Source organism: Ranitomeya variabilis, chromosome 3 (assembly GCF_051348905.1).
Source record: "Ranitomeya variabilis isolate aRanVar5 chromosome 3, aRanVar5.hap1, whole genome shotgun sequence".
NCBI lineage: Eukaryota > Metazoa > Chordata > Amphibia > Anura > Dendrobatidae > Ranitomeya > Ranitomeya variabilis.
The window spans coordinates 410,742,539-410,767,832 of record NC_135234.1 but is presented as its reverse complement, the minus strand read 5'-3'; the positions used below and the strand labels follow the sequence as shown (position 1 = coordinate 410,767,832).

The following is a 25,294-nucleotide window of genomic DNA, read 5'->3' as shown; positions in this document are numbered from 1 at the left end:
AATGACTGAAAATGTGTTTAAAATAACAATTCCCACTGATCCTGGAGCGCTTGTCATTTCAGCGGTCACGTGATATACATGCAAACATGACTGCCGAAGCCAGTCATCGCTACAGGAGCAGCCTGAGGATTGATGAAGTAGTTTTTATCACATTTCCAAGTGTTTAAAAAAAAAATCCCTGTTATGCTCAGAGTTCTGGCCAGCCAAATTACCAAATTTTATTAACATGATCACACGTGCACATACCCCTTAAAATAGCGAATGGAGATCACTATCACTTTCAAGTTTTCCTGCAACATTAAGTTTATGTCCCCACAAGACGTATATGCAGCGGATTTTGTGCTGTGAAAATCCACAGCTTAAATTGTTGTGCTGCAGATGGAGAATTAAGTTTCACATGTCAAACTATACTGCAGATCACCATGTGCAATGTAACATGTATGGTAAATCTGCCTCATTCACCCAACAAAATCCATTGGGTACGTAACCTTTGTGGAAGTGTGCAGAATTCATTAATCCTGGAGAACTTCTTTAAAAATGGGTAAAGTCTTTGTTTTTCCATAACCGTGTATATGGGGTTTTAAAAGGGAAGCTACACTGGTCTAGACGGCAGCTTGGGGTTTGAGTTCAACAGCCCTTTGTGGTGAAGGGGGGCAAAAAAATCATGTCTCCACTTTTTCCTCCGCAGCGGTGGCGACCGAGGTGACTTCAAAAATTTTGGTGGTAAGTGCCAAGAAAATAGATCCTTTCGGTGGAATTCCTGTTGCATTGAACAGGACTCCTCAACTTGTTTCAGGCCAGTAATAAATGCTGTTTTATATGTGTGCAAAGATACATTCAGAAGGCAAGTGTGCGGACTGCTTCTATGGTAAGGACTATGAAGAAACACTTCCAACCCTCAGATATAGCAAGTTTTTCTCACTGCTCTTAATCTGCTGCTCAGTCCCCTGCCCGATCAGTTGCTGTTTATATTGTTGTGGCAAGTTTCCACTGAACTTAATAGGAGAGAAAAATAATCCTAGGTTCTATACAAGAAGGCTACCATGGTGGTTTTCTTCTGTGTGTCTAACCCATTAAGAACACAGACCAGATGCTTCCTAATTTGAGCTTTTTGCCACATACGGTAAATTAAAAAAAGTGTGGAAAACCATGATACTTTTGTTATATCTTTTGAGTTGTTAGTTGTTTCTATAAAATGTAGCATCTAACTTGAAATTTTCAGATATTCTTGCTCAAGAAGGCAGTATTGGTGTACATGCACATGAAAGGGCACAGGCAGCGGATTCTCCACTTGTCCCCAGATGGAAAATTCACAGCAAAATGTAGTAGCAGTGCTGATTGGTTGTGGAATTTAAAAAAAAAATAAATCTCAATCTGAAGAATTTCTTCAGTGTAAATTGACCATTTTATGACTTTGAAATGGTACCGTATGTTAATTTATACTGCAGATTTTTATAGCACAATTGATGCACACTATAAATAAATCCCAGTGACACAGGTACAGAGGGGAGAACGCCCAGCAATTGCGGGCTTACAGCCTACAGGGTAATGGAGAGGGAGATACGGTATGTTAGAGGGTACCTACAGCTCCGGTGATGGTGAGGGGACGGAGCGGATTTTACCCTTTGCAATAGACATGGTGGAATGTGCAGCTTTCGGGCAACAAAATCTGCAGCAGAAATGTCTGCTGTGCATGTGCCCTCAATATGCGACTATTTATAATCCAATTTCTCTGTCCTTGCTAAAATATGTTGCGATGCTGACGGGACCAGAGGTCATCCATTATTAAGGATAAGATTTTCTCTTTCAGTAAAAGTGATTGCAGTATACATTGAATGAAAGCCAGCGACCATGTGCTGTAATGCATAGCTATGGCAGCCATTTAGTAAGCTGAATGTTCATTGCTTACTAGTAATCAGTAATAGTTGTATATGCAGCCAGAATCACACTGCTACGTCAGAGAATCCCATGAAGTCATTAATTCATATATACACTTTTTGGCTGCCTAAGACTGTTCTCTATGATTCATAAATGTTCAGTCATGCATAAAAAAGCAAAATACAAAACTGTATCTAGTACTGTTTTAGTAAGCTGCGTGCATGGCACGGAGATGGGTTTTGTAGTGGTTGGCACTAATGCTCACAAGGTCACAACTACCAGCCTGTTGTGAGAGTCGGTAGGCAGAGACCCCTACTGATTGACCGAATCAGATGTACTGTCAACTTCTCCATTCAGTTGGTAATGGAGTGACAGATACCCAAGTAAAGCTGTCTGTGTGGCAGTCCCATCAACAAGACTTCTGTTCTGGGAATGATTAGGGGTCTCTGAGGTTGGACCCCCTCTCTTTCCCCTATTGTTATATCCATTATCACCTTTTCTGTGTGTAGGTAATATGTTGTTCCAACCAAACTATCCATTTTAGTGGGGGGAGTTTTGTGTGGGCTGCAGGAAGACTAAGGGTCTGTTTACACAGATCGGTTAACTTCTAACGATCAGCAGTCGTTTGCGTGTTTTCACAAACAGATCAAGTTAGATGATGCGTGCAAGCAATCTATACTTATTGCTTAGTGTACATGGGGTGCCATTGGTCTTGGCAGTGTGAGTCCTGTTTACACAGGAGCCGAGAACAATGATCCTTTTATGCTGAATTTCGCTTGTCCATCAGGTGATTGGCAGCATGTTTACACTGCAATAGAATTGTGAAATTCACTTTTTAATTGCACTTTCACAATAAACTTGCAGTTTTATTGTCCCTTAGGTTATATATAAGGGCAGTGTTTCCCAACCAGGGTCCCCCAATGCACAACAGGAAGAACTGTCACTTTCACAGCAAAGATGCTTAACAAATGGTCATATCATCTAAATCAGAATATAGTTTAGAAGAGGATTAAAGAATGCTTGTTCCTATACCTAGCAAATTTATGGTAGAAAAGGGCAAAAAAAGTGAAAAATATTGAGCCAGGGGTTCCCTCATATTTAACAGATTAAGAATTGCAGGTATTGGGTAACTACAAATGTATGAATTTTTAACACTGGAAGTCAATTTCAGAAATCTCACCTACTTCTGTAACATGTTCCAAATACTTTGTTTTGTACTTTTTCAGGCTCTAAGGATTATGGTAATAAGCCTGAGTCAGGTAAGACTATTTTATATACATAGGGAGTTTAAACATAACTTCCCACAAGACTGATATTAATGTAGTTGTTTTTATGTTCAAGACAATCAGGACAATTCGGACAATAATACAATATTTGTGCAAGGACTTGCTGAAGATGCATCTCCAGATCAAGTGGCCGACTACTTCAAACAAATTGGGATCATAAAGGTAAGAGTGGGAAATGCACCGTGTTATACGGATCCATATACTGATAGCAAACAACTCCCTTAAACAGGCTAATAAAGCTTCATCACTGTATAGTCGAATGCTATAAAATCAAGTTTATTCAAAACTGAGGATTCAATGGTGAAGGTTATCCCAGTTTAATGAACTCTGAATTACACATACGCTGTTTGCAGATTAACAAGAAGACTGGAAAGCCGATGATAAACCTTTATACTGACAAGGAAACGGGCAAGTCTAAAGGAGAAGCTACTGTTTCATTTGATGACCCTCCTTCAGCCAAAGCAGCCATTGACTGGTTTGATGGTAAGATACATTTTGCTTATTCTTGGCAATATTTTCTCTGCAAACGTAATATGTACACTCCTATCTAGATTGTGCAGCCTGTGAATTATCTAAGGTGGCTTACTACACTCTTCACACAGGAAAAGAATTTATGGGAAATTCAATCAAAGTCTCCTTTGCTACTCGGCGTCCTGAATTTATGAGAGGAGGAGGAGCAGGTGGTGGTGGAGGAGGCGGTCGAAGAGGTGGTGGTAAGCGTGTGGTATATAAGCCTCAGACTTTTGATTCTAGTTCTTGCTTTAAGTGGACTAAATGTTTGGCTGTAGGAAGGCTCACAGGACTCCTATACAGCAGCTCCATAATGCTGACCTGTCCTATGGACCAGGGTCGTACTGTCCATTCACTTATGTTTATGTTGCTCATTTGCAAGTAATGGATTATTCCCTTACAGTATATAAATGTTTTTTCCTTAGGTCATAGGGGTGGTGGTGGTTTTGGTGGAGGCCGTGGCTCTTTCAGAGGGGGTAGTGGTGCACCACAAGGTGGAGACTGGCTGTGCCCAAATCCGTAAGCCTTTTGTATTAAAGAACATATCAAACATTTATTTATTTTTAAATTTGTATGTTAAAAAGCAATGTCTTTGTGAATTCCAGTTCTTGTGGAAACATGAACTTTGCCAGAAGAGATTCTTGTAACCAGTGCAGTGAACCCAGACCAGAAGATTCTAGACAAGGTTAGTTCTTTTTCGCATACAAAGTGTAAATGTAAGTAAACACCGACACTTATGACTGCAGTATGTGCATAAAATATCTAATTCTTTATGGCAATCTTCACAAAATCGCTTCAAAAACTGTAATGACTGACGTTTGAATGTACCCTGGCAGGCAATAAAACTTGGACATTTTTATGCATTTATATTAAATACACTGAAATACATGACATAAGTAAAGCTTTCCTTCATGTTATACATTAGAAAAAATATATTATGCTCATTGTTTGCCAAATGTTCAAGCGGTATTTTTAATAATCTTGTAATGTTGCTTTAGTAAAATCTTTGTTTTCCTTGTTCCACAGATCGTGGAAGAGGTGGGTATGGTGGAGATCGAGGCGGGTTTGGTGGAGACAGAGGCTACAGAGGACGTGGACGGGGCGGTGACAGAGGAGGCTATGGAGGCAAGATGGGTGGCAGGTGATTATGCCAATATATTTATCAATTCTGATCCTCTGAATCTTGTCTAAATATATGGGAGGCTAGCAATAATTACCTAATTTCAGGTCTCCTTCAAATCGTTTTTTTTTTTTTTTTTTTTTGCTTTAGGTTAGTTTTTACCATTTTTTTCTTGAATGCAAAAAAAAAACAAACTGAAGAAGGGACAGCACATTGGATGGGCATTTGTATGGCCTTTGACTGACTTTTTTTTTTTATAATGCATCCATGTCTTCAGTGACATGGATGCATTAAAGGGGTATTCCCATCTCCAAGATCCTATCCCCTATATGTAGTAGGTATAATAGTAATAATGGCAAATACATCCAATTAGTAATGTAGTACAGTTCTTCTGATACTGTCTATCCTCATGTGCAGTCATTGCAGCGCCTTAGGTAACCATGGTTACACCACTGATATAGTGTTGCCTTAATTACTAGTGGTTGCAACCATCGATACCTGAGGTCCTGTAATGCCTGTACATGAGGAAAGACATAGTGAATCAGAAAAACTATACTACATTTCTAATTGGAGGTATTTGCTAATATTATTACTACACCTACTACATATTGAGGTAGAACCTTGGAGATGGGAATACTCCTTTTTAAAGGCAGAAGCAATTTCTCAATGCTGATTTCCCTTTTAGGTTGCACGTTGTATTGGGTAAAAACATTTCTGGGTGTCTGCAAGTGTCTTGTGGCACAGCAGACAAATTTTTTTTCTTCCTGTAACAACTATAAGAATTTTTTTAAATGCAATTTAAAAAGGCACCCTTAAATAAAATAAATGTAGCAATGAGGAATGCATACACCTCACAAACTATACATGTTGGGTATCCACACAACCCTAATACCCATAGGAATGATTTCATACAGTTTAGTGTGAAATGCTTAAAGGGCTTGTCTCTTAATAATCAGTTCGGACCGGCGGCATGTTTGAAGTACTGTCTCCAATACTGCAAACCTTTGCCCCTGCAGCATCAGAGGAGCAAAAGCTGTATCTAGCTATCCAACCAGCTTCAGAGCTGCACTTGCAAGCACGTTTCTAACTAGGCCTGCCACCGCTGATAAACTGCAAAAACGAACATTCTTATAAGAGTATTATTTTATTTGGGGTAAATTGCAGTGTTCTGTTTTTATGAGCAATTTGCAATTTAACAAGATGAAAAGCTTTTAACCCCTTTCTGCCAGCTGACGGAATAGTACGTCAGCTGGCAGTATCCCCCGCTTTGAGGTGGGCTCCGGCGGTGAGCCCGCATCAAAGCTGGGACATGTCAGCTGTTTTGAACAGGTGACATGTGCCCGCAATAGGCGCGGGCAGAATCACGATCTGCCCACTCCTATTAACTAGTTAAATGCCGCTGTCAAACTCTAGATAGCAGCATTTAACAAGTGCTCCCGGCCGCAAGTACTCGCACTGCTGACACCCGTCACGTGATCGGGGGTCATCGGTGCATTGCCATCACAACCAGAGGTCTGCTTGAGACCTCTATGGTTGTTGATGAAAGGTTGCTATGAGCGCCACCCTGTAGTCGGCGCTGATAGCAAGCCTGCAATTCTGCTGCATAGAGGTGATCTGTGCATCACCTCTATGTATCAGAAGCGATTGAGTAGTGCATGCTTCTAGCCTCCCATGGAGGCTATTGAAGCATGCCAAAATTAAAGTGTTTAAAAATATTAAAAAAAATATAAAAGTTCAAATCACCACCCTTTCACCCCAATCAAAATAAAACAATAAAAAAAATTCAAACCTACACATATTTGGAATCGCCCGATCTATCAATAAAAAAAGATTAACCTGATCGCTAAACTGCGTAGCGAGAAAAAAAATCAAAATGGCAAAATTACTTTTTTTTTTGCCGTCGCGACATTGCATTACAATGCAGTAAGCAGTAACGTGCGATCAAAATAACTTATCTGCACCAAAATGGTATCATTAAAAACCAGCTCGGCACGCAAAAAATAAGCCCTCACCCAACCCCAGATCATGAAAAATGGAGACGCTACAGTTATCGGAAAATTGCGCAATATTTTTTTTTTTTTTAAGCAAACTTTGGAAAAAAAATTTACCACTTAGATAAGAGAACCTAGACATGTTTGTTGTCTATGAACTCGTAATGACCTAGAGAATCATAATGGCAGGTCAGTTTTAGCATTTAGTAAACCTAGCAAAAAAGCCAAACAAAAAACAAGTGTGGGATTGCACTTTTTTTTTTTGCAATTTCATCGCACTTGGAATTTTTTCCTGTTTTCTGTTACATGACATGGTAAAACCAATGGTATCGTTCAAAAGTACACCTCGTCCCACAAAAAATAAGCCCTCACGTGGCCATATTGACGGAAAAATAAAAAAGTTACGGCTCTGGAAAGAAAGGGAGCGAAAAACAAAAAAAGCTCCGGGAGTGAAGGGGTTAAAGGGAACCTGCAGTTTATAATTCATATCAGCCAAAACTGGTGACAGGTTCCCTTTTATTATCTGAGCAGCAGTTGCTTCATGTGTAGTAGTTTACCTTTTAGGCAGGAGCTAATGGCACACGTTTTATATAGCAGTCGTAGTATATAATATTTTTCAAACAGCCTAGGCTATCAAAAAGGCAGTCTAGCTCACAAAGGGAGTAAAGCCAATATTTGGGTAACGTTTCCCAATAATATTAATGGTCTTAAAAGTGAAATGCATATCTGAGCTGCAGATTACATTGACAACCCTTACAATTTTATGTTCTTCTCATTTTAGGAATGACTTTAGAAATGACCAGCGCAACCGGCCTTACTAGCTTGATGTTACTTTCCGGTCTTCAGCTTTACATGGCATCAGAGTGCTTAGAATTAAGTCACAAGTTTGATTTTTGTTTTATTCTTTCCCAGAAATGTGAGGTTGTTTTTTTGTTCCTAAAAATTGATAAAATTACTGAACGCTGCCCCTGTTTCTTCAATTCGACAAATATTATAAACTATTGCCAAATAAGTGTTTTTGTAATACAATAAAATGACTTCTTTTTAGGCGTTTGTGTTTTTTTTTTTTTTTTTAGATCATTTATTCCCATGAAATCACATTGTGCAATTGTCTCAAAGCAAAGTTTGTAAATAAATTGCAAACAGTAACAAAGAAAATGGCTGTTATTTAAAATGTCCGGTGATTTATAGTTAAGACTATTCACGCAAAATGACAGTACAGGCTAATATAATGTGATACACATAAGGTTAATGATCACATAGAGCCAAGGATTAACCAATCTGTTCACAGCCAGTAAGCCCAAAGTGATGGTGTCCAAAGTGTTTAATCTCCTGTACAGGTACACGGAATGTATGTGGATGATGCTATGGCTTGTAGCACCTTCCACAAATCTCATCCTTTCCAAAATTGAGCTTTCGATTCCTTTGACACGTCACAACGATGGTTGAATGCTACATTCACCTATAATCCAATGTGTTTCTGAGAAGCTCTGTCCTTCGTCAGGGTGAGCACATGTATTATTCATCTGCTCAATTTATATACATACTGCCTCTGATATTGGCTTTTCCACGACGTCCCTCCTGACAGCACCGTGAAGGTTGTCCGTCCTTATATGGACAGGAAACACCTGAGGTTAAAAGACCCCTCCCACCCACACAGTGTTTTTCCTGTCCCTGTAAGGACACACACAAGAGAAGATGTGGAAGGTCAGGGTTGGAGCTTCGGCGCTTCCTGGTTTACCTTAGGGGATCAAGGGTCCATTCTCCTTCCACCTGTCAAGGTCTGGGGCAGACACCCCCCGAAAAGGGGTTCCTCAGCCATGCGCCCAGTTGAGCGGGAGCTCTGCCGGCGATGGACGTGGCTCTACGCTCAGATCGCAGCCGCATACGTCACTTCTGGGTGCGGCAGAAGAACTTCCAGATGAGTTCCACGCTGGAACGCAGAGTGCGCCGAAGGTCAGGGGCACCTTCCGGCGACATCAGATGCGATGAAGCCGGTATGTAGCCCAAGGGATTCCGGAAGAGGACCTGCCGGGCTGGAAGACATGGTAGGAAATAAAAACTGCCTTGATCGGTATGTGGCTGTGAGAGGGAGAACCTCTGGATCATGGAGGAGCACTGAGTCACCCCCCCCCCCCACCCCCCCCGAATCACCAGTAATTGTGAGAAGCCTTAAAGGCAGGGGTACTATGGCCAGGATACCAGGGGTTAAGAAAGGATCCTGTGTTTGTATTAGGATGACAAAATGCCAGCCACGATGACACTTGCACTCAAGAGGACTGGAAAGTCCTCTGGGATATCCAAGAGATGCGTCATCTGTAATAGCAAGCTACCAGACAGTAGGTCAGGGACATTACTCAACCCTGTTTACAATAAAAAAAAAAAAATTGGGAAAAAGCCGTACCATCAAACCTGAAGCCCTTCATTCTGAACTGTTTGTATGTTATCCACTGATTTGAGTCTCTCAAGACCACCATTCCCCCTCATAGACAAAAACGCAGTGATGTGCACAATAGACCTAAATAGCGCATTTGCACTACCACGTTCCGATTCACCAGCGCTCTCAAAAATACATATGGTTTGCCCTAAAGAGAAGGAACGAGTGCTACCACTTCCAGTTTTGCGCTCTTCCTTTCGGTCTTGCTTCGGCACCTCGGGTATTTACAAAGCTGGTCGCTGAGATCATGGCCTACCTGAGACAGAGGGATGTGGACATTGTCCCGTATATGGATGATTTTTTACTAATATCTGGTTCAGAAGCAGAACTAGAACAGCTCAGTCTAGTGATCTCTACTTTATAAGGCTTAGGTTGGATCCTAAACTGAGAAAAGTCAGAACTACTACCTGAAACCAGGAAGAAGTTTCTAAGGGTTTTTCTGGATTCCAGACAAGAGTTTAGCTTTTACCAGAGGAGAAGGAAGAGGCAGTGAAGACCAAGATCCATCTACTCCTTCAGAATCGGGTTTCTATAAGGACGGCAATGAGAGTCTTGGGAACACTAACAGCCTGCATATCGTGTGTTCATTGGGGACAGTTCCACACAAGGAGACAACAGAGAGACATCCTGTCAACCTGGGACAGAAGACAGATGTCTTTGGACAAAGAGATCCTTCTATCCCCGGCATTAAAATTGACAATAAGATGGTAGACCGTTTCCAGGAAAATCACATTGAGTTCCTTGGATATTGTTGTCTTGCATAACAATCTTCACGGATGCAAGCAAGGGAAGGATGGGGAGCCCATTTGGAAGGGAAGTGCTTCCAGGGAATTTGGTCTCCAGACATCCGGATCCAGTCTTAAAACTTCAGAGAGTTACGGGCAGTTTGGGAAACCCTGAAGCGGAATCAGACCTACTTGCAGGGTCGGCATCTAAAGATTGTCGGACAACATGACGGGTGAGGTTTCTTCGTCAGCAAGGAGGCCCAAGACATCGGGCTCTTCAAGATCTGTCCGCAAGGATATTTGCCTGGAGTCTGGTCAGTAACCGCAGTTCATCTACAGGGATCTAGGAACACAGTGGCAGATTGCCTGAGCAGACGAAAGATCCAGTCCACCGAGTGGAACTAAGTGGAGAGATATTCAGTTATCTGTGTCGTCAGTGGGGAACCCTCCCATCTGGACCTCTTCGCAACCAGAAGAAACGCCAAAGTCCGAAGGTTCTACTCCCTCAATCCGGCAGACAACCTGGAAGGGATTGATTCCTTTAACCCCTTCACCCTGAAGCCTGTTTTCACCTAAGTGACAGGGCCAATTTTTACAATTCTGACCACTGTCACTTTATAAGGTCATAACTCTGAAACGCTTCAACGGATCCTGGTGATTCTGAGATTATTTTTCTCGTGACATATTGTACTTTATGATAGTGGTAAAACTTCTTCGATATGACTTGCATTTATTTGGGAAAAAAAAACGGAAACTTGACAAAGTGTGAAAATTTAGCAATTTTCAAACTTTTAGTTTTTACGCCCTTAAATTAGAGAGTTATATCACATAATATAGTTAATAAACAACATTTCCCACATGTCTGCTTTACATCAGCACAATTTTGGAAACATAATTTTTTTGTTAGGGAGTTATAAGGGTTAAAAGTTGACCAGCGATTTCTCATTTTTGCAACAAAATTTGCAAAACCATTTTTTTTAGGGACCACCTCACACTTGAAGTGACTTTGAGGGGTCTATATGACAGAAAATGCCCAAAAGTAACACCATTCTAAAAAACGCACCCCTCAAGGTACTCAAAACCACATTCAAAAAGTTTATTAACCCTTCAGGTGCTTCACAGGAATTTTTGAAATGTTTAAAAAAAAAATTGAACATTTAACTTTTTTTTTTCAAATTTTTTTTACTTCAGGACCAATTTGTTTTACTTTACCAAGGGTAACAGGAGAAATTGGACCACAAAAGTCGTTGTACAATTTGTCCTGAGTACGCCGATACCCCATATGTTGAGGTAAACCATTGTTTGGGCACATGGCAGAGCTCGGAAGGGAAGGGGCGCCATTTGACTTTTCAATGCAAAATTTGCTGGAATTGAGATCGGACACCATGTTGTGTTTGGAGAGCCCCTGATGTGCCTAAACAGTGGAAACCCCCCACAAGTGACACCATTTTGGAAAGTAGACCCTCTAAGGAACTAATCTAGATGTGTGGTGAGCACTTTGAACCTCCAAGTGCTTCACAGAAGTTTATAATGTTGAGCCGTAAAAAAAAAATCATTTTTTACTCTTCGCCACGACAGCACCCCACTGGAGAGAGGGATCCGCCCCGCAGGAACAGGAAACCTATTGAGAAATAAAAGGGGGCGGTCCGCCTCTCCTCCTCAGTTTAGGTTTCCTGTTCCTGCGGGAACGACAGGATTTCTATGAAGAGAATACCTGGGCATGCATGCCGCCTGTGCAGTATCTTTGAGAACGGCAGGGGCTGCAGTCCAGAGGCAGCGTCGGGGGAGATCCGTTTGACGGCTCCCTCCTCGCCTGACAGAAGCCCCGGATGATGTCCTGGTCCGGGTGAGGCCACCGGGCATCATTTCCGAAAGCGGGCGGCAGAAGCAGGCGCCGGAATCCTCGCCGATCAGGTGAGGACAGCGTTCCGGAAGTAGGTCCGAGGCTGGATAAGCCCGGACTGCGCACGCGCCGACCACCACCAATGATTCACCCGGAAGTATAGTAGAACTTCCGGAGTGTCCGAGCTGCGGCCAGCAGGCGGGGGGGAGGCGCGGCCCTTGCGCATGCGCAATACGGAGGACGCCTAGGCGCCATATATAAATCAAAACAGCACCATTATTTGGCGATGCAAGATGTCATCCCCAGGTGCCATGGACCCTGAAACAGGAGACCAAGTACCCCCCGCCAAGGATCGTCCCAGCAAAGGATCTTCAGACACCGGTCATAAGAGTGGCTCGGTGGTCAGATCCAGGACAGGATCTCGGGCTTCTGATCCGGTATTTTCAGCTTCACTGGGTGAGTGTGAGTGACTCTACCTATTAAGCTAATGCTATTTCCCCTCTCTCTCTCTCTTCCTCCTTCTCTCGTCAGCACACCTCGGGTCAGGTTAAAAAGCGACAAAAAACAAAACATAGGGAATGCGCTTTATGTAGCCAGCCCCTACCCGACTCATAACCCAAAAGGCTCTGCCAGGACTGCATAACCGAAACCACACAAGGAGCGGCAATGTCCGTTACGGACCTGCGTACCATTATAAGGGAAGAATTAAGAGCTATGTCCCAAGATAAGCCTCCTAAAACCAAACCTAAAATACCAACACCCTTGTCAGATTCAGATAGTGACCAGGTTGTATGTTCAGACGCCTCTCTATCGTCATCATCATCATCTTCATCGTCTGAAATTGAGGGACGTCCTTGTTTCCCAGTGGAGAGTGTGGACAATTTAGTAAAATCTATACGAGACACTATGGGGTGTGAAGAGTCCAAAGGGGCACAAACCACGCAGGACATAATGTTTGCAGGTTTGGCGGAGAGAAAAAGGAGATGCTTTCCGGTCATACCAGCAGTAAAAGCATTAGTAAAAAGGGAATGGGAAAAGCAGGATCAGAGAAGCTTTCTACCCTCGTCGTCAAAACGTAAATACCCGTTTAGTGACGACGAACTTCTTACATGGACAAAAGTCCCTAAAGTTGATGCAGCTGTAGCCTCTACCTCGAAGCAGTCAACCTTACCTGTAGAAGATGCGGGACTGCTCTCTGACCCTCTGGATCGTAAAGCCGAGTCCTCCCTTAAAAGATCCTGGGAGGCGACTACAGGAATATTTAAGCCAGCAGTCGCAAGCACTTGCACGGCCAGATCGATGCTCATATGGATCGATCAACTGGACCAGCAAATTGAGAATAAAATCTCAAGAGATAAATTACGGGCAGCTATCCCCCTGATACGGGGCGCAGCAGCCTTTATGGCAGACGCATCCGCGGACACCCTTCGGTTAGCGGCAAGATCTGCAGGTCTGGTAAACAACGCAAGGCGTGCACTATGGATGAAAAGCTGGAAAGGCGATGCGCAATCAAAATCTAAAATATGCGCCATCCCATGTGAGGGTGAGTTCCTCTTTGGTAAAACTCTAGACGACATACTAAAGAAAGCGAAAGACAGGAAAAAGGCTTTTCCTGACTCTTCTATTCCCTTTTATAGGAGGGCCTTTAAAAGGAGACCGTTTGGCAAAAGAAGGCAAACGGATAGGTCTACAACATGGACCGCTAAAGACGACAAGCAGAGAGGTACCATGTTTAGAAGACCCAACCCCCCAAAAGACAACAAATACTGAGGATATACCAGTAGGGGGCAGACTTAAATTTTTCGCCACTCAATGGGAAAAAATAACATCTAGCTCGTGGGTTTTAAATATCATCCGAGATGGAATCAAATTAAAATTCTCTCGTGTTCCCCACGAGTCTTATATTATAACATCTCTCAGCTCGCCTATACAGCAACAGGCACTAGAGCTTGAGATTCAAACCCTATTATCAAAACGGGTCTTAGTCCAAGTTCCGGTGGGACAGGAGGGTAGGGGATTCTACTCTCCCCTATTCCTAATTTCTAAACCCGACGGCTCCTTTAGGACAATTATAAACCTTAAAAAACTCAACTCATTTATCGAAAATTATACTTTTAAAATGGAATCCATTAGATCCACCATAAAGCTCCTCTTCCCAAACTGTATGATGGGGGGCATTGATCTAAAAGATGCATATTATCATATCCCTATTCATAACAGATACCAGAAATTCCTCAGGGTGGCAGTAAAAATCAACAACGAGGTTCATCATTTCCAATATGTGGCCCTGCCCTTCGGCCTCTCAACAGCGCCGAGGATCTTCACCAAGATAATGCTAGAGGTGATGGCCTACCTTCGCCAGAAGGAAACCTTAATTGTGCCCTATCTGGATGACTTTCTGGTAATAGGAAATTCAGCTACTCAATGTACCGACCGTTTAGCTCACACAATTTCCTCTCTACAGGGCCTGGGCTGGATAATCAATACCGACAAATCCAGACTCACTCCGCTTTCCCGTCAGGCGTTCTTGGGGTTCCATTTAGACTCTATATCTCAAAAGTGTCTTCTGCCACAGGTAAAAATTCCGCTGATCAGACACAAAGTCCTAGCCGCAATAAACAATCCACGTATATCCCTAAGACAGGCTATGTCATTATTAGGGTCTCTTATCTCTTGTATACCTGCAGTAAGATGGGCTCAACACCACACTAGAACACTGCAACATCAAGTTTTACAAGAGGATAAACGGTTATTGGGTCACCTAAATGCAAAAATAACCTTGTCTCAGGAGGTTTTAACATCCTTAGAGTGGTGGCTAGACTCAAACCATTTGATGAGTGGGGTTCCATGGGTAATAACGCCATCTCATACCATAACCACTGACGCCAGTCCTCATGGATGGGGCGCTCATATGGGGAATGATTATTGCCAGGGATCATGGAGCATAGAGGAAAGCTGCAGCTCCACTAACTTCAAAGAACTAAATGCTGTAAAGTACGCCTTATACCATTTCCTCCCACAGCTTCGGGGGAAAGACGTCAGAGTCCTGTCCGACAACACCACCACCGTGGCGTATCTAAACCGTCAAGGAGGTACGCGATCAGAGACTCTGATGTCTTCTGCTACGGAAATTTTAAATCTAGCAGAAAGTCATCTAGCATCCCTTACTGCACTGCACATAAGAGGAGCAAACAACCAGCAGGCGGACTTTCTAAGTCGACACACCCTAAGACAAGGAGAGTGGTGTCTAAACCAGCAAATTTTCCTGGACATAGTATCTCTTTGGGGCCGTCCTCAGATAGATCTCTTCGCCACAAGAAGAAACAGAAAAGTTCAGAGATTCGCCTCCCTATCTCCAGCGGATCATCCGGACATTCTGGACGCTCTCCAAGCCCCCTGGCAGTTCAGTCTGGCGTACGCATTTCCTCCGATCATATTGCTACCTCAAGTTATACGCAAGATCAGAGAAGAAGGAGCGAGAATCGTTCTAATAGCTCCATTCTGGCCCAAGAGACCATGGTTTTCATGGCTACAGACCATGTCGGTCTCAGATCCTTGGGTCCTCCCCTCAACGCCCAATCTTCTCTTCCAAGGTCCGTTTTTCCACCCTCAGGTGGACAATCTTCACCTGACGGCCTGGAACTTGAGAGGCAGATGCTAAGATCAAGAGGGTTCTCGGGGGGTTTGGTTGATACACTTCTCCATAGTAGGAAACCCTCCACAACAAAAATCTATACGAGAGTATGGAAAAAATTCCTACAATTCCATACATCTACCAACACGTCAGAAATTCCTATATATTCTATCCTGGAATTTCTTCAAAAAGGGAGAGAACTGGGTCTAACTGTAAACACCTTAAAGGTTCATGTATCAGCACTAGGAGCCCTCTATGGCTATAACATTGCGGGGGATAGATGGGTATCCAGATTTATTACGGCCTGCGAAAGAATGAATCCAGTTAACATACCTAGGATTCCACCCTGGGATTTAAATTTAGTCTTACAAGCCCTAACAGACTCTCCGTTCGAGCCAATAGACTCAATACCAATTAAATGTCTATCACTAAAAACGGCCCTCTTGGTAGCACTGACTTCAGCTAGGAGAATCAGTGACATCCAAGCACTCTCTATAGATCCACCTTTTCTGTTAGCCTTTCAGGATAAGTTAATTCTTAAACCAGACCCTTCCTACCTGCCCAAAGTAGCGAAAAAATTCCACAGGTCACAAGAAATAATCTTGCCCACTTTCTTCAGTAATCCATCCACTCCTGAAGAACAAAAATATCACACTCTAGACGTTAAAAGAGTAGTGTTAAAATACATTGAAAAGACCAGCAGCTGGCGACAGAGTAGGGCTCTGTTTGTTTCCTTCCAGGGTGTCAAGAAGGGTCATGGAGTAACAAAAAGCACCTTATCCCGGTGGATCAGAGAATCTATCAGACTGGCTTACTCCGCGAGGAAAGAAATCCCTCCGGAAGGCATAACGGCACACTCCACCAGAGCGATGGCATCCTCCTGGGCGGAGAGGGGAGACGTCCCGATTGAAACTATATGTAAGGCGGCAACTTGGTCAAATCCTTCTACATTTTATAACCACTATAGGCTAGACCTATCGTCAACTTCTGACCTAGACTTTGGCAGGACTGTCCTCAGCACGGTGGTCCCCTCCCTAGGTGATGGTCTCTGAAAGATCTCCAGTGGGGTGCTGTCGTGGCGAAGAGTAAAAAGCCGGATTACTCACCGGTAATGCTCTTTTAGTGAGTCCACGACAGCACCCTCTTACATCCCTCCCTAGATTAATATAATACTGATTGAGTAAAATCCTTTTTAATCATAAGCAAATAAGTTTAAAGAATGAAATAAATGATATTTGCCTAACACTGGCGGTCCTCCGGGTACTCTGAAATCAAAACTGAGGAGGAGAGGCGGACCGCCCCCTTTTATTTCTCAATAGGTTTCCTGTTCCTGCGGGGCGGATCCCTCTCTCCAGTGGGGTGCTGTCGTGGACTCACTAAAAGAGCATTACCGGTGAGTAATCCGGCTTTTTTCACAAAAAATTCTTTTTGCCCAAAATTTTTTATTTGCCCAAGGGTAACAGAATAAATTGGATCCCAAAAGTTGTTGTGCAATTTGTCCTGAGTACGCTGATACTTCATATATGGGGATAAACCACTGTTTCAGCGCACTAAAGTTTAGAATGTAGCGCCGTGAAAATTAAAAAATCATTTTTTCTTTCCACAAAATGATGTTTTAGCCCGCAATTTTTTTTTCCCAAGGGTAACAGGAGAAATTGGACCACAAAAGTTATTGTCCAATTTGTCCTGAGTACGCTGACCCCCCCATATATGGGGGGGAAACACTGTTTGGGCGCACGACAGAGCTCGGAAGGGAAGGAGCGCCGTTTGAAATGCAGACTTAGATGGATTGGTCTGCAGGCGTCATGTTGCATTTGCAGAGCCCCTGATGTACCTAAACAGTAGAAACCCCCCACAAGTGACCCCATATTGGAAACTAGACCCCCCCCCCCCCCCAAGGAACTTATCTAGATGTGTTGTGAGAACTTTGAACCAACAAGTGTTTCACTATAGTTTATAACGCAGAGCCGTGAAAATAAAAAAAATTTTTTTTTCCACGAAAATGATATTTTAGCCCCCAAATTTTTATTTTCCCAAGGGTAACAGGACAAATTGGACCCCAAAAGTTGTTGTCCAATTTGTCCTGAGAACGCTGATACCCCATATGTGGGGGGAACCACTGTTTGGGCGCACGGGAGAACTCGGAAGGGAAGGAGCACTGTTTTAGTTTTTCAACGCAGAATTGGCTAGAATTGAGATCGGCCGCCATGTCGCGTTTGGAGAGCCCCTGATGTGCCTAAACAGTGGAAACCCCCCAATTCTAACTGAAACCCTAGCCCTAACCCCAGCCCTAACCCTAGCCCTAACCCTAATGGGAAAATGGAAATAAATACTTTTTTTTTAAGTTTATTTTTTTTCCCGATCTAAGGGGGTGATGAAGGGGGGTTTGATTTACTTTTATAGCGTTTTTTTGGCGGATTTTTATGATTGGCAGCCGTCACACACTGAAAGACGCTTTTTATTGCAAAAAATAGTTTTTGCATCACCACATTTTGAGAGCTATAATTTATCCATATTTTGGCCCACAGAGTCATATGAGATCTTGTTTTTTGCGGTACGAGTTGACGTTTTTATTGGTACCATTTTCGGGCACATGACATTTTTTGATCGCTTTTTATTCCGATTTTTGGGAGGCGGAATGAACAAAAACCAGCAATTCCTGAAATTCTTTTAGGTGGGGCGTTTATACCGTTCCACGTGTGGTAAAATTGATAAAGCAGCTTTATTCTTCAGGTCAGTACGATTACAGCGATACCTCATTTATATAATTTTTTTTATGTTTTGGCGCTTTTACACAATAAAAACTATTTTATATAAAAAATAATTATTTTTGCATCGCTTTATTCTGAGAGCTATAACTTTTTTGTTTTTCTGCTGATGACGCTGTATGGCGTTTTTTTTTTTGCGGGACAACATGACGTTTTCAGCGGTACCATGTTTATTTATATCCATCGCGTGTTATTCCACTTTGTTCTCCTGTATGATAATTAAGCGTTGTTTTTTGCCTTGTTTTTTATTTTTTTGCGGTGTTCACTGAAGGGGTTAACTAGTGGGATAGTTTTATAGAGCGGCAGTACCAAATATGTGTACTTTTATTGTTTTTTTTTTTTTAATTTACATAAATGGATTTATTGGAAAAAAAAATTTCCCCTTTATTTGTGGATTATTTTTTTATTTTATTATACATTCTATATTTTTTTTTTTTACTTACTACCATTGTCACAGGGTGGGACATCACTATATTAGATCAGATCGCTGATCTGACACTGTGCATAGCACTGTCTCAGATCAGTGATCTGACAGGCAGTGCAGGAGGCTTTCCGGCGCCTGCTGAGAGCTAGCCACGTCACTTCATGACCCGGAAAGAGTCCCGGGGACTCCTTCCGGATCACCGGAGCAACGCGATCGCATCGCGTTGCTCGGGTGGGAGAGCGCAGGGAGCCCCCATCCCTGTGCGATCCCCCTCTATGCCGCTGTCACTACTGACAGCGGCATCAGAGGGGTTAAATGCGCCGATCGTGGGCATTGCTGCGGGGTGTCAGCTGTCATATACAGCTGACACCTGCACCCGATCACCGCGGCGCTCAGCGCGAGACCGCGGTGATCGGTGCGCCGTACTAGTGCTGCGGCTGGCACAATTGCAGTTGCCGCAGCGCAGTACTAGTACGGCGCATATCACGAAGGGGTTAAACAAGGTATGGGAAAAATAGCTCCTGTATGCCTTTCCTCCCCATCACCATGATCCCAAAAGTCCTCAGGAAGATCCAAGAGGAAGGAGCTTTGGTGATGCTGGTTGTTCGTTTTAGCCAAGGCGAAGCTGGTTTCCCTTGCTGAGGAAGATGTCCCGAGGAGGTCCTCTCTGGCTACCAGAGAGGGAAGACCTGCTGCTCGGGGACCAGTTCTTCAATCCAGATCTGAAGAGTCTTCAGTTATCAGAGTGGATCCTGAAAGGAAGATCTTAAGTGCGAAGTGTCTCTCCGACCAGGTGATCTCCACGATCCAGGCCATGCGTAAACCTGTGACCTGTACAATTTACAATAAGATCTAAAAGAGGTTTTGTCTAGAATGTGGTAGCTTTCATAGACTCTTCCCGGCCTGTCATTCCAAAGATCCTGGAATTTCTGCAGACAGGATTTACCGTAATAGGGCGTTAAGGCCAAGCACGCTGAGGGTGCAGATAGCGGCCCTGAGTATTTTTTTTTTCTATTTCGCCCTGGCATCTCATCCAAGGGTAGCGTGTTTTTCTAGAGCCATTCAGATTTAAATCTAGTCCAACGCCCTATGTAGGATGGCCCTTATGAGCCAGTGGAAGATATTAACATTGTGAAGCTCACGCTCCAGACAGTGTTTTAGTGGCCATCACCTCCGCTATAAGACTAGGAGAAATTCAGGCTCTTTCAACCTGGGAACCCTTCTATTCAGATTTTTGACGATCGTATAATTCTAAGACTTAACCCCATTTTTCTGCCAAAAGTGTTTTCTTCTTGAAACTTAAATCAAGATAATGGTTCCCTCCTTCTGCTAGGCCCAAAAAAACGTTAATGAGAAATTCTTCCACTCTTTGGATGTTAGGCAGGCAGTCATTCACTATCTGGAAGCGTGTCGTGAGTGGAGACAGGACACTAATCTGTCCAGTATGAGGGAAGAAATAAGGGGAAAAAAGCATCAAAATCTTCCTTAGCTAGTGGATAACAACCACCATCTCCCTAGCATATGAGGCCAAGAAATTGCTCGTTCACGAGGGCCTAAGAGTCCATTCCACAAGAGCAGTAGCAACATCATGGGCCGAAAGGGCAGAGCCCTTGGTAGATCAGATTTGTAGTGCAGCTACATGGTCTAGCTTAAACACAGTTTGTAGACATTATAAGCTAGATACCTTGGCGAGTAGCCAGATGGCCTTTGGCCGGAAGGTTCTGCAGGCAGTAGTCCCACCCTAATGATGTAGTACTTTGATATTCTCCATGATGCTGTCAGGAGGGACGTCCTGGAAAACGGGGATTAGACCTACCGATAATATTGTTTCCAGGAGTCCATCCAGACTGGTAATTCCCTCCCTTAAATTTTGTATTGGTGATGATTAACTTGTACAGAATATCAATAAATAAGAATTGAATCCATTAAGGTATGGTACTTGGAAAAATCACTGGGGAATGTGGGAGGGGTCTTTTAACCTGTTTTTTTTTCTGTCCCTATGAGGAAGGAAGGGACAACCTCCATGGTGCTGTCAGGATGGACTCCTGGAAACCATATTACAGGTAGGTCTAATCCCCGTTATTTGCATAATTAGATTAAACATGCAAATTAAAATTAAAGAAAAAAACTGCCCTGTCAGTTACTTTGAATGCAGATAAATTACAGCATTCTGTTGAAAAATCCAGCTACTCTCTATCCAAGGCATACTATATAATCACCCTTTCTTCGCTGTGTTTTGACTGGTTGTATGGCCCATACGCTATGGTTTCTGAGATAATACTTCTCTGCATCTGCACCTAATGCTGCTTTTTTTTAGTTTCTGTCCATCTAAATGAGCCCCAGAAGCCATGTTCTTTGCAAGCCCTATGTCTGAAAGGGTTTGATATCACAACTTTGTGTTTGGTACATCTTTTAATTTGCTTTTGAATGCATTTTAACAATTTTCTTTAGAGTGCAGTTGAAAAGGAATAATGCTCAGGACTGCATTCATATATAACACTGCTGCACATCTAGAGTTCATACACATGGTCATGTATTATAGTGTTTTTATTGGATTTTTTTTTTTATATATATAAAACATTACAAACCTGTGACGAGATTACAAAAATACATGATGCATCACAGTACAGAAAAAGTTTACCAGAGTTAGTTGATGGTGCTCATTATGTAGATGTAATCATTAAAACATGTTCATTGTGACATGTTTGACTCTTTTTTACAATTTTTACTGCTTTGCTTACAAATGTTTTGAGTACCTTCTAGAATACTTAATGCAAAAATAACTTCATAGATAATCAAACCTAATACTACTATGAGAGGGTAACTAGACAATATCTCATCAGCTCTCTGGATGCCATCTCCTGTTTGCCGAACCATGGGTCCACAGTTCTTCAAACAATACCCATTGGCAGTTTCAGCCAATTAATGTCAGCCCACAGCTGTATGCTTTCCCTTGGCTGATTATTAAAAATGGGGGGGGGGGGGGGGGCGCAATGCTATTTTTTCCATTCATTACTAATGAGAAAATGCAGGGTTCCCCATATTTTTAATAACCAGACACGGGAAAGCAGAAAGCTGTGAGCTGGTCTTTTTATTCTGAGAAGGGGCCAATAACCATGGACATTCGCAACCTATTAATATCAGCCCCCAGCTGTCTGCTTTTGCTAGTTATTAAAAAAGGGGGACCCTTAATACAATGACGTGGGGAGTGCCCCCTATTTTTAATAACCAGCTAATGCAAAGCAGACAGCTGCGAGCTGATATTAATAGGCTTTGAAGGGCCATGGATATTTGCCCCTTCCCAGCCTTATAAGACCTACCCTCAGCTGTCCTAGAAATGGCGCATCCATTAGATGCTCCAATTCTGCTGCTTAGCCTCGGCTATTCCTGGTGCGGTGGCAAGTGGGGTAAGTTTTTGGGGTTGATGTCAGCTGTGTAATGTCCGCTAACATCAAGCCCAGAGGTTAGGAATGGGGCAGCACCTATCAGACACCCCCACTACTTACCCAGTGACTAAGAAATGAAGGAAAGAATTTTGAGGAAACAAACTCCCCAACAATATCTCTTTCCGGTAACCGGTTAATTCGATTTATAAATTCTGGGATTGTAAGTCGCTGGTCAGATACATAATTTTGGTCTATCTGATTTCTTGCCATAAATAACATGTGAGAAGAGACTGCTGTTTTACCATGGTTAGCATTACTAAAATCCTCAATGTACCCCTGTAGACATACAAAAGGGAGTCACATTAACCAAGTAAACTCTGACTTCTAGTAGTCCATATCAAATCAGGATTGGACCACATCATGTGCGATAAATTTGCTGGGTGCACTTTACATCTAGTGCATAATGGATTTTGCCAAAACCATATGTCAAATAGAAACTGAGGGGTTCTGTACACTCACAAGCAAATGAGATGATCTGAGATTCAACGAAAGACCATTGTGGAACGCTCTCCGGAATTTCCTGCCACTGGTTTTCTATTAGGCCTATTTCTCCCTCTCATTTGTTTAGAAGTTATTGTATATTTTACTAAAATCAAATCCAGTAAAGTGGAATATAGGTCGGAGATCAAAGCACTAGAGTCTATCAACATCTGTATTATCATATTCTTAGGTACAAAACCATTTAGCTTAAGCCCTTCTTGATACATGAGATGCAGCTGGAGATATTTATAACATTCAATGAGGAATTCCAAACTCACTTTGCAGCTGAGAAAACACCTTAATCAGATCACCCAATAAAATGTGAGGAAGTCTGAATTCTCCTTTAAATGTCAACTTTTGAACCCCTCTAGGCTCTAGGTGGTGCAAATTAGAAAGCCATGGGGTGTCACATATTGAGGAGGCCTTCCAGAATAGCCGATGGGTTAACATTAGAGTTTTCCTTGTGAATACTTATGCGCCTTCAGTGCTTCATATAGGCTGGTCGAGTAAGGTGTTGCTACTATGAGAGCAAGATGTCAGCCCCCAGTGCCTTCTTTAAACTCCTGTAACACACGAAATATATTTCAAATGCAACCAAAACTTGGTTATAACAGCATGTTTTGCTACATTACATTGATTTATTAATGATCTATGAACGCGGTACCTTCCCTTTAAAACCAATCCTGTGAGGACACGGATGCTGCTTAACCTGTTGCATTTATGCAATATAGTAAAAATGCATACTAATACCAGAGACAAATACATTTTATCAGGTGAGATATGTCTATATCTATCAATAAATAGATGTTATTTTAAATTCATACCATTGGGGTATTTTGTATTTAAGGTGAGAAACAAAACAAAAAAAAAAAAATCCTCACCTTTTCTGTTAAGATTCACATTGCTTCATGCCTCTCTGCTTGACTTCTTGCTCCCTGACATCAGCTCTGTCATTCTTCACTTTCTCTTCAGATTCCTTTGCTGCCTTTTGACTACATTTCCCACTATCCCTTGCCCTGGGCTGCATGCAGCCAGCAGTGGGAACACCCACTGTACTCTGCCCAAAACCCTCCCAGTCCTCCCCAACATCTCCCAGCATCAGCAGGATCTCCTGTATGGGGCACTATTACAGAAATAGAAGTACTGCACGAACCCTGACAATAAAGATTATCCCCCTAATCCCCTCACTGACTGTATGGATGAGAAGATGGAATAATGTTTTCGTATTAAAGAGAATACAGCAGGGTTTATATACATTACAGTGTATAGCACAGCGTGTGTACATGTATAAACACTACAGATGGGTGAATTTAATCAGGTCCCTTCTTCTGCAAGCTATAGCGCTTTCTGAATAAGCTTCAGAGGGAACCCGGATACATAGAGCGCGCCGGCTGATCAGCTGTTCAGCTCCGCAGCTGCATGTGTCGCGGCTGTGTCAGTCACAACACATGCATTGGAGAGCCCAACACACATGCTCTTCATGCATGTGTGGTGACTGTGACAAAGCCGCGACACATGCAGCTGCAGAGCAGATCAGCTGGCGCGCTCCATGTATCCGGGTTCCCTTTGCAGCTTCTTATCTTATGTATCTGCTCATATACATACAGATACAAGAGCCGCAGCAGCATGCATGGAGCAGTGTGAGCTCTAGTAAAGGAAGCCATGCCCTCCCTCATAGCCAGGCACTTGGGGAGAATCTGACGTGACATCACAAGTAGTCGGGCTTCTTAGCCAGACGGCAGTTAACTGGTGGAGCAGGTCCAGTTGCAGAAGGATTTGGGAAAGCAAGGTATTTAGTAAACTGTGTATCTATGGCAGTAAAGTGACATGTAAAGTAGTGGCCACCCCCCTTTAAAGGTTATTCTGCCTCCTTTAAGTGGACATGTAACTCCTTCAATGCCATGAATGACTAGGTTACTGGTGCAAATTGCCTCTTCTGAGAAAAAGAGGACTTAAACTCTACAGCGCCACCTGTTGGAAGTAACGATCCTACAAGTCACAATCAACCCTTTAACGAGTCGTGCAATATAACTTAGGATAAAAGCCAAATCAGTATCTCAATTCGCAGACACGGTGTTTCGGGCTGTTGGCCCTCGTCAGTGTGAAGCATGAGAACTGATGTGGCTAGGTGAGAGGCTCTGGACATGGGGTCTAAGGGGTATCGTTTCTCCTTATGGAGAGTGACATACCATCTCTGGCTTGTCAAGGTAAGGTTACTGGTGTCAGTGTGACTGCAAAATGTTTAACCGAACCTGAATATTATTGTCATTGTTAATATTAGATAACTATTGTATGTATATACACTACTCAAAAAAATAAAGGGAACACACAAACAACACAATATAACCAAGTCAATCACACTTCTATTAACCCCTTCCCGACATGTGACGGAATAGTACGTCACATGTCGGGACCCCCGCTTTGATGTGCGCTCCGGCGGTGAGCGCACATCAAAGTCGCGACATGTCAGCTGTTTTTTACAGCTGACATGTGCGCGCAATAGCGGCGGGTGAAATCGCGATCACCCGCCGCTATTAACTAGTTAAATGCCGCTGTCAAACGCAGACAGCGGCATTTAACTACCGCATCCGGCCGTGCGGCCGGATATGAGCTCATCGCCGACCCCCGTCACATGATCGGGGGTCGGTGATGCTCCTCCATTGTAACCATAGAGGTCCTTGAGACCTCTATGGTTACTGATTGCCGGTGGCTGTGAGCGCCCCCCTGTGGTCGGCGCTCACAGCACACCTGC

At 43.0% G+C, this 25,294-nt stretch overlaps 1 protein-coding gene across 1 annotated transcript in view; it reads left to right on the top strand.

Moving 5' to 3' along the window:
• The window catches only part of TAF15 (TATA-box binding protein associated factor 15), an 87,806-nt gene extending 79,972 nt beyond the window's left edge, over positions 1-7,834 (top strand). Inside the window, exons 8-16 of the mRNA XM_077296270.1 lie at positions 689-723; positions 3,105-3,137; positions 3,220-3,326; positions 3,518-3,647; positions 3,767-3,877; positions 4,100-4,193; positions 4,280-4,359; positions 4,701-4,815; positions 7,567-7,834. Coding sequence (XP_077152385.1) covers positions 689-723; positions 3,105-3,137; positions 3,220-3,326; positions 3,518-3,647; positions 3,767-3,877; positions 4,100-4,193; positions 4,280-4,359; positions 4,701-4,815; positions 7,567-7,606 — 745 coding nt within the window. The 3' untranslated portion in view covers positions 7,607-7,834. The remainder of the gene's footprint in view (positions 1-688; positions 724-3,104; positions 3,138-3,219; positions 3,327-3,517; positions 3,648-3,766; positions 3,878-4,099; positions 4,194-4,279; positions 4,360-4,700; positions 4,816-7,566) is intronic.
• The last annotated feature ends 17,460 nt before the right edge of the window (positions 7,835-25,294 follow it).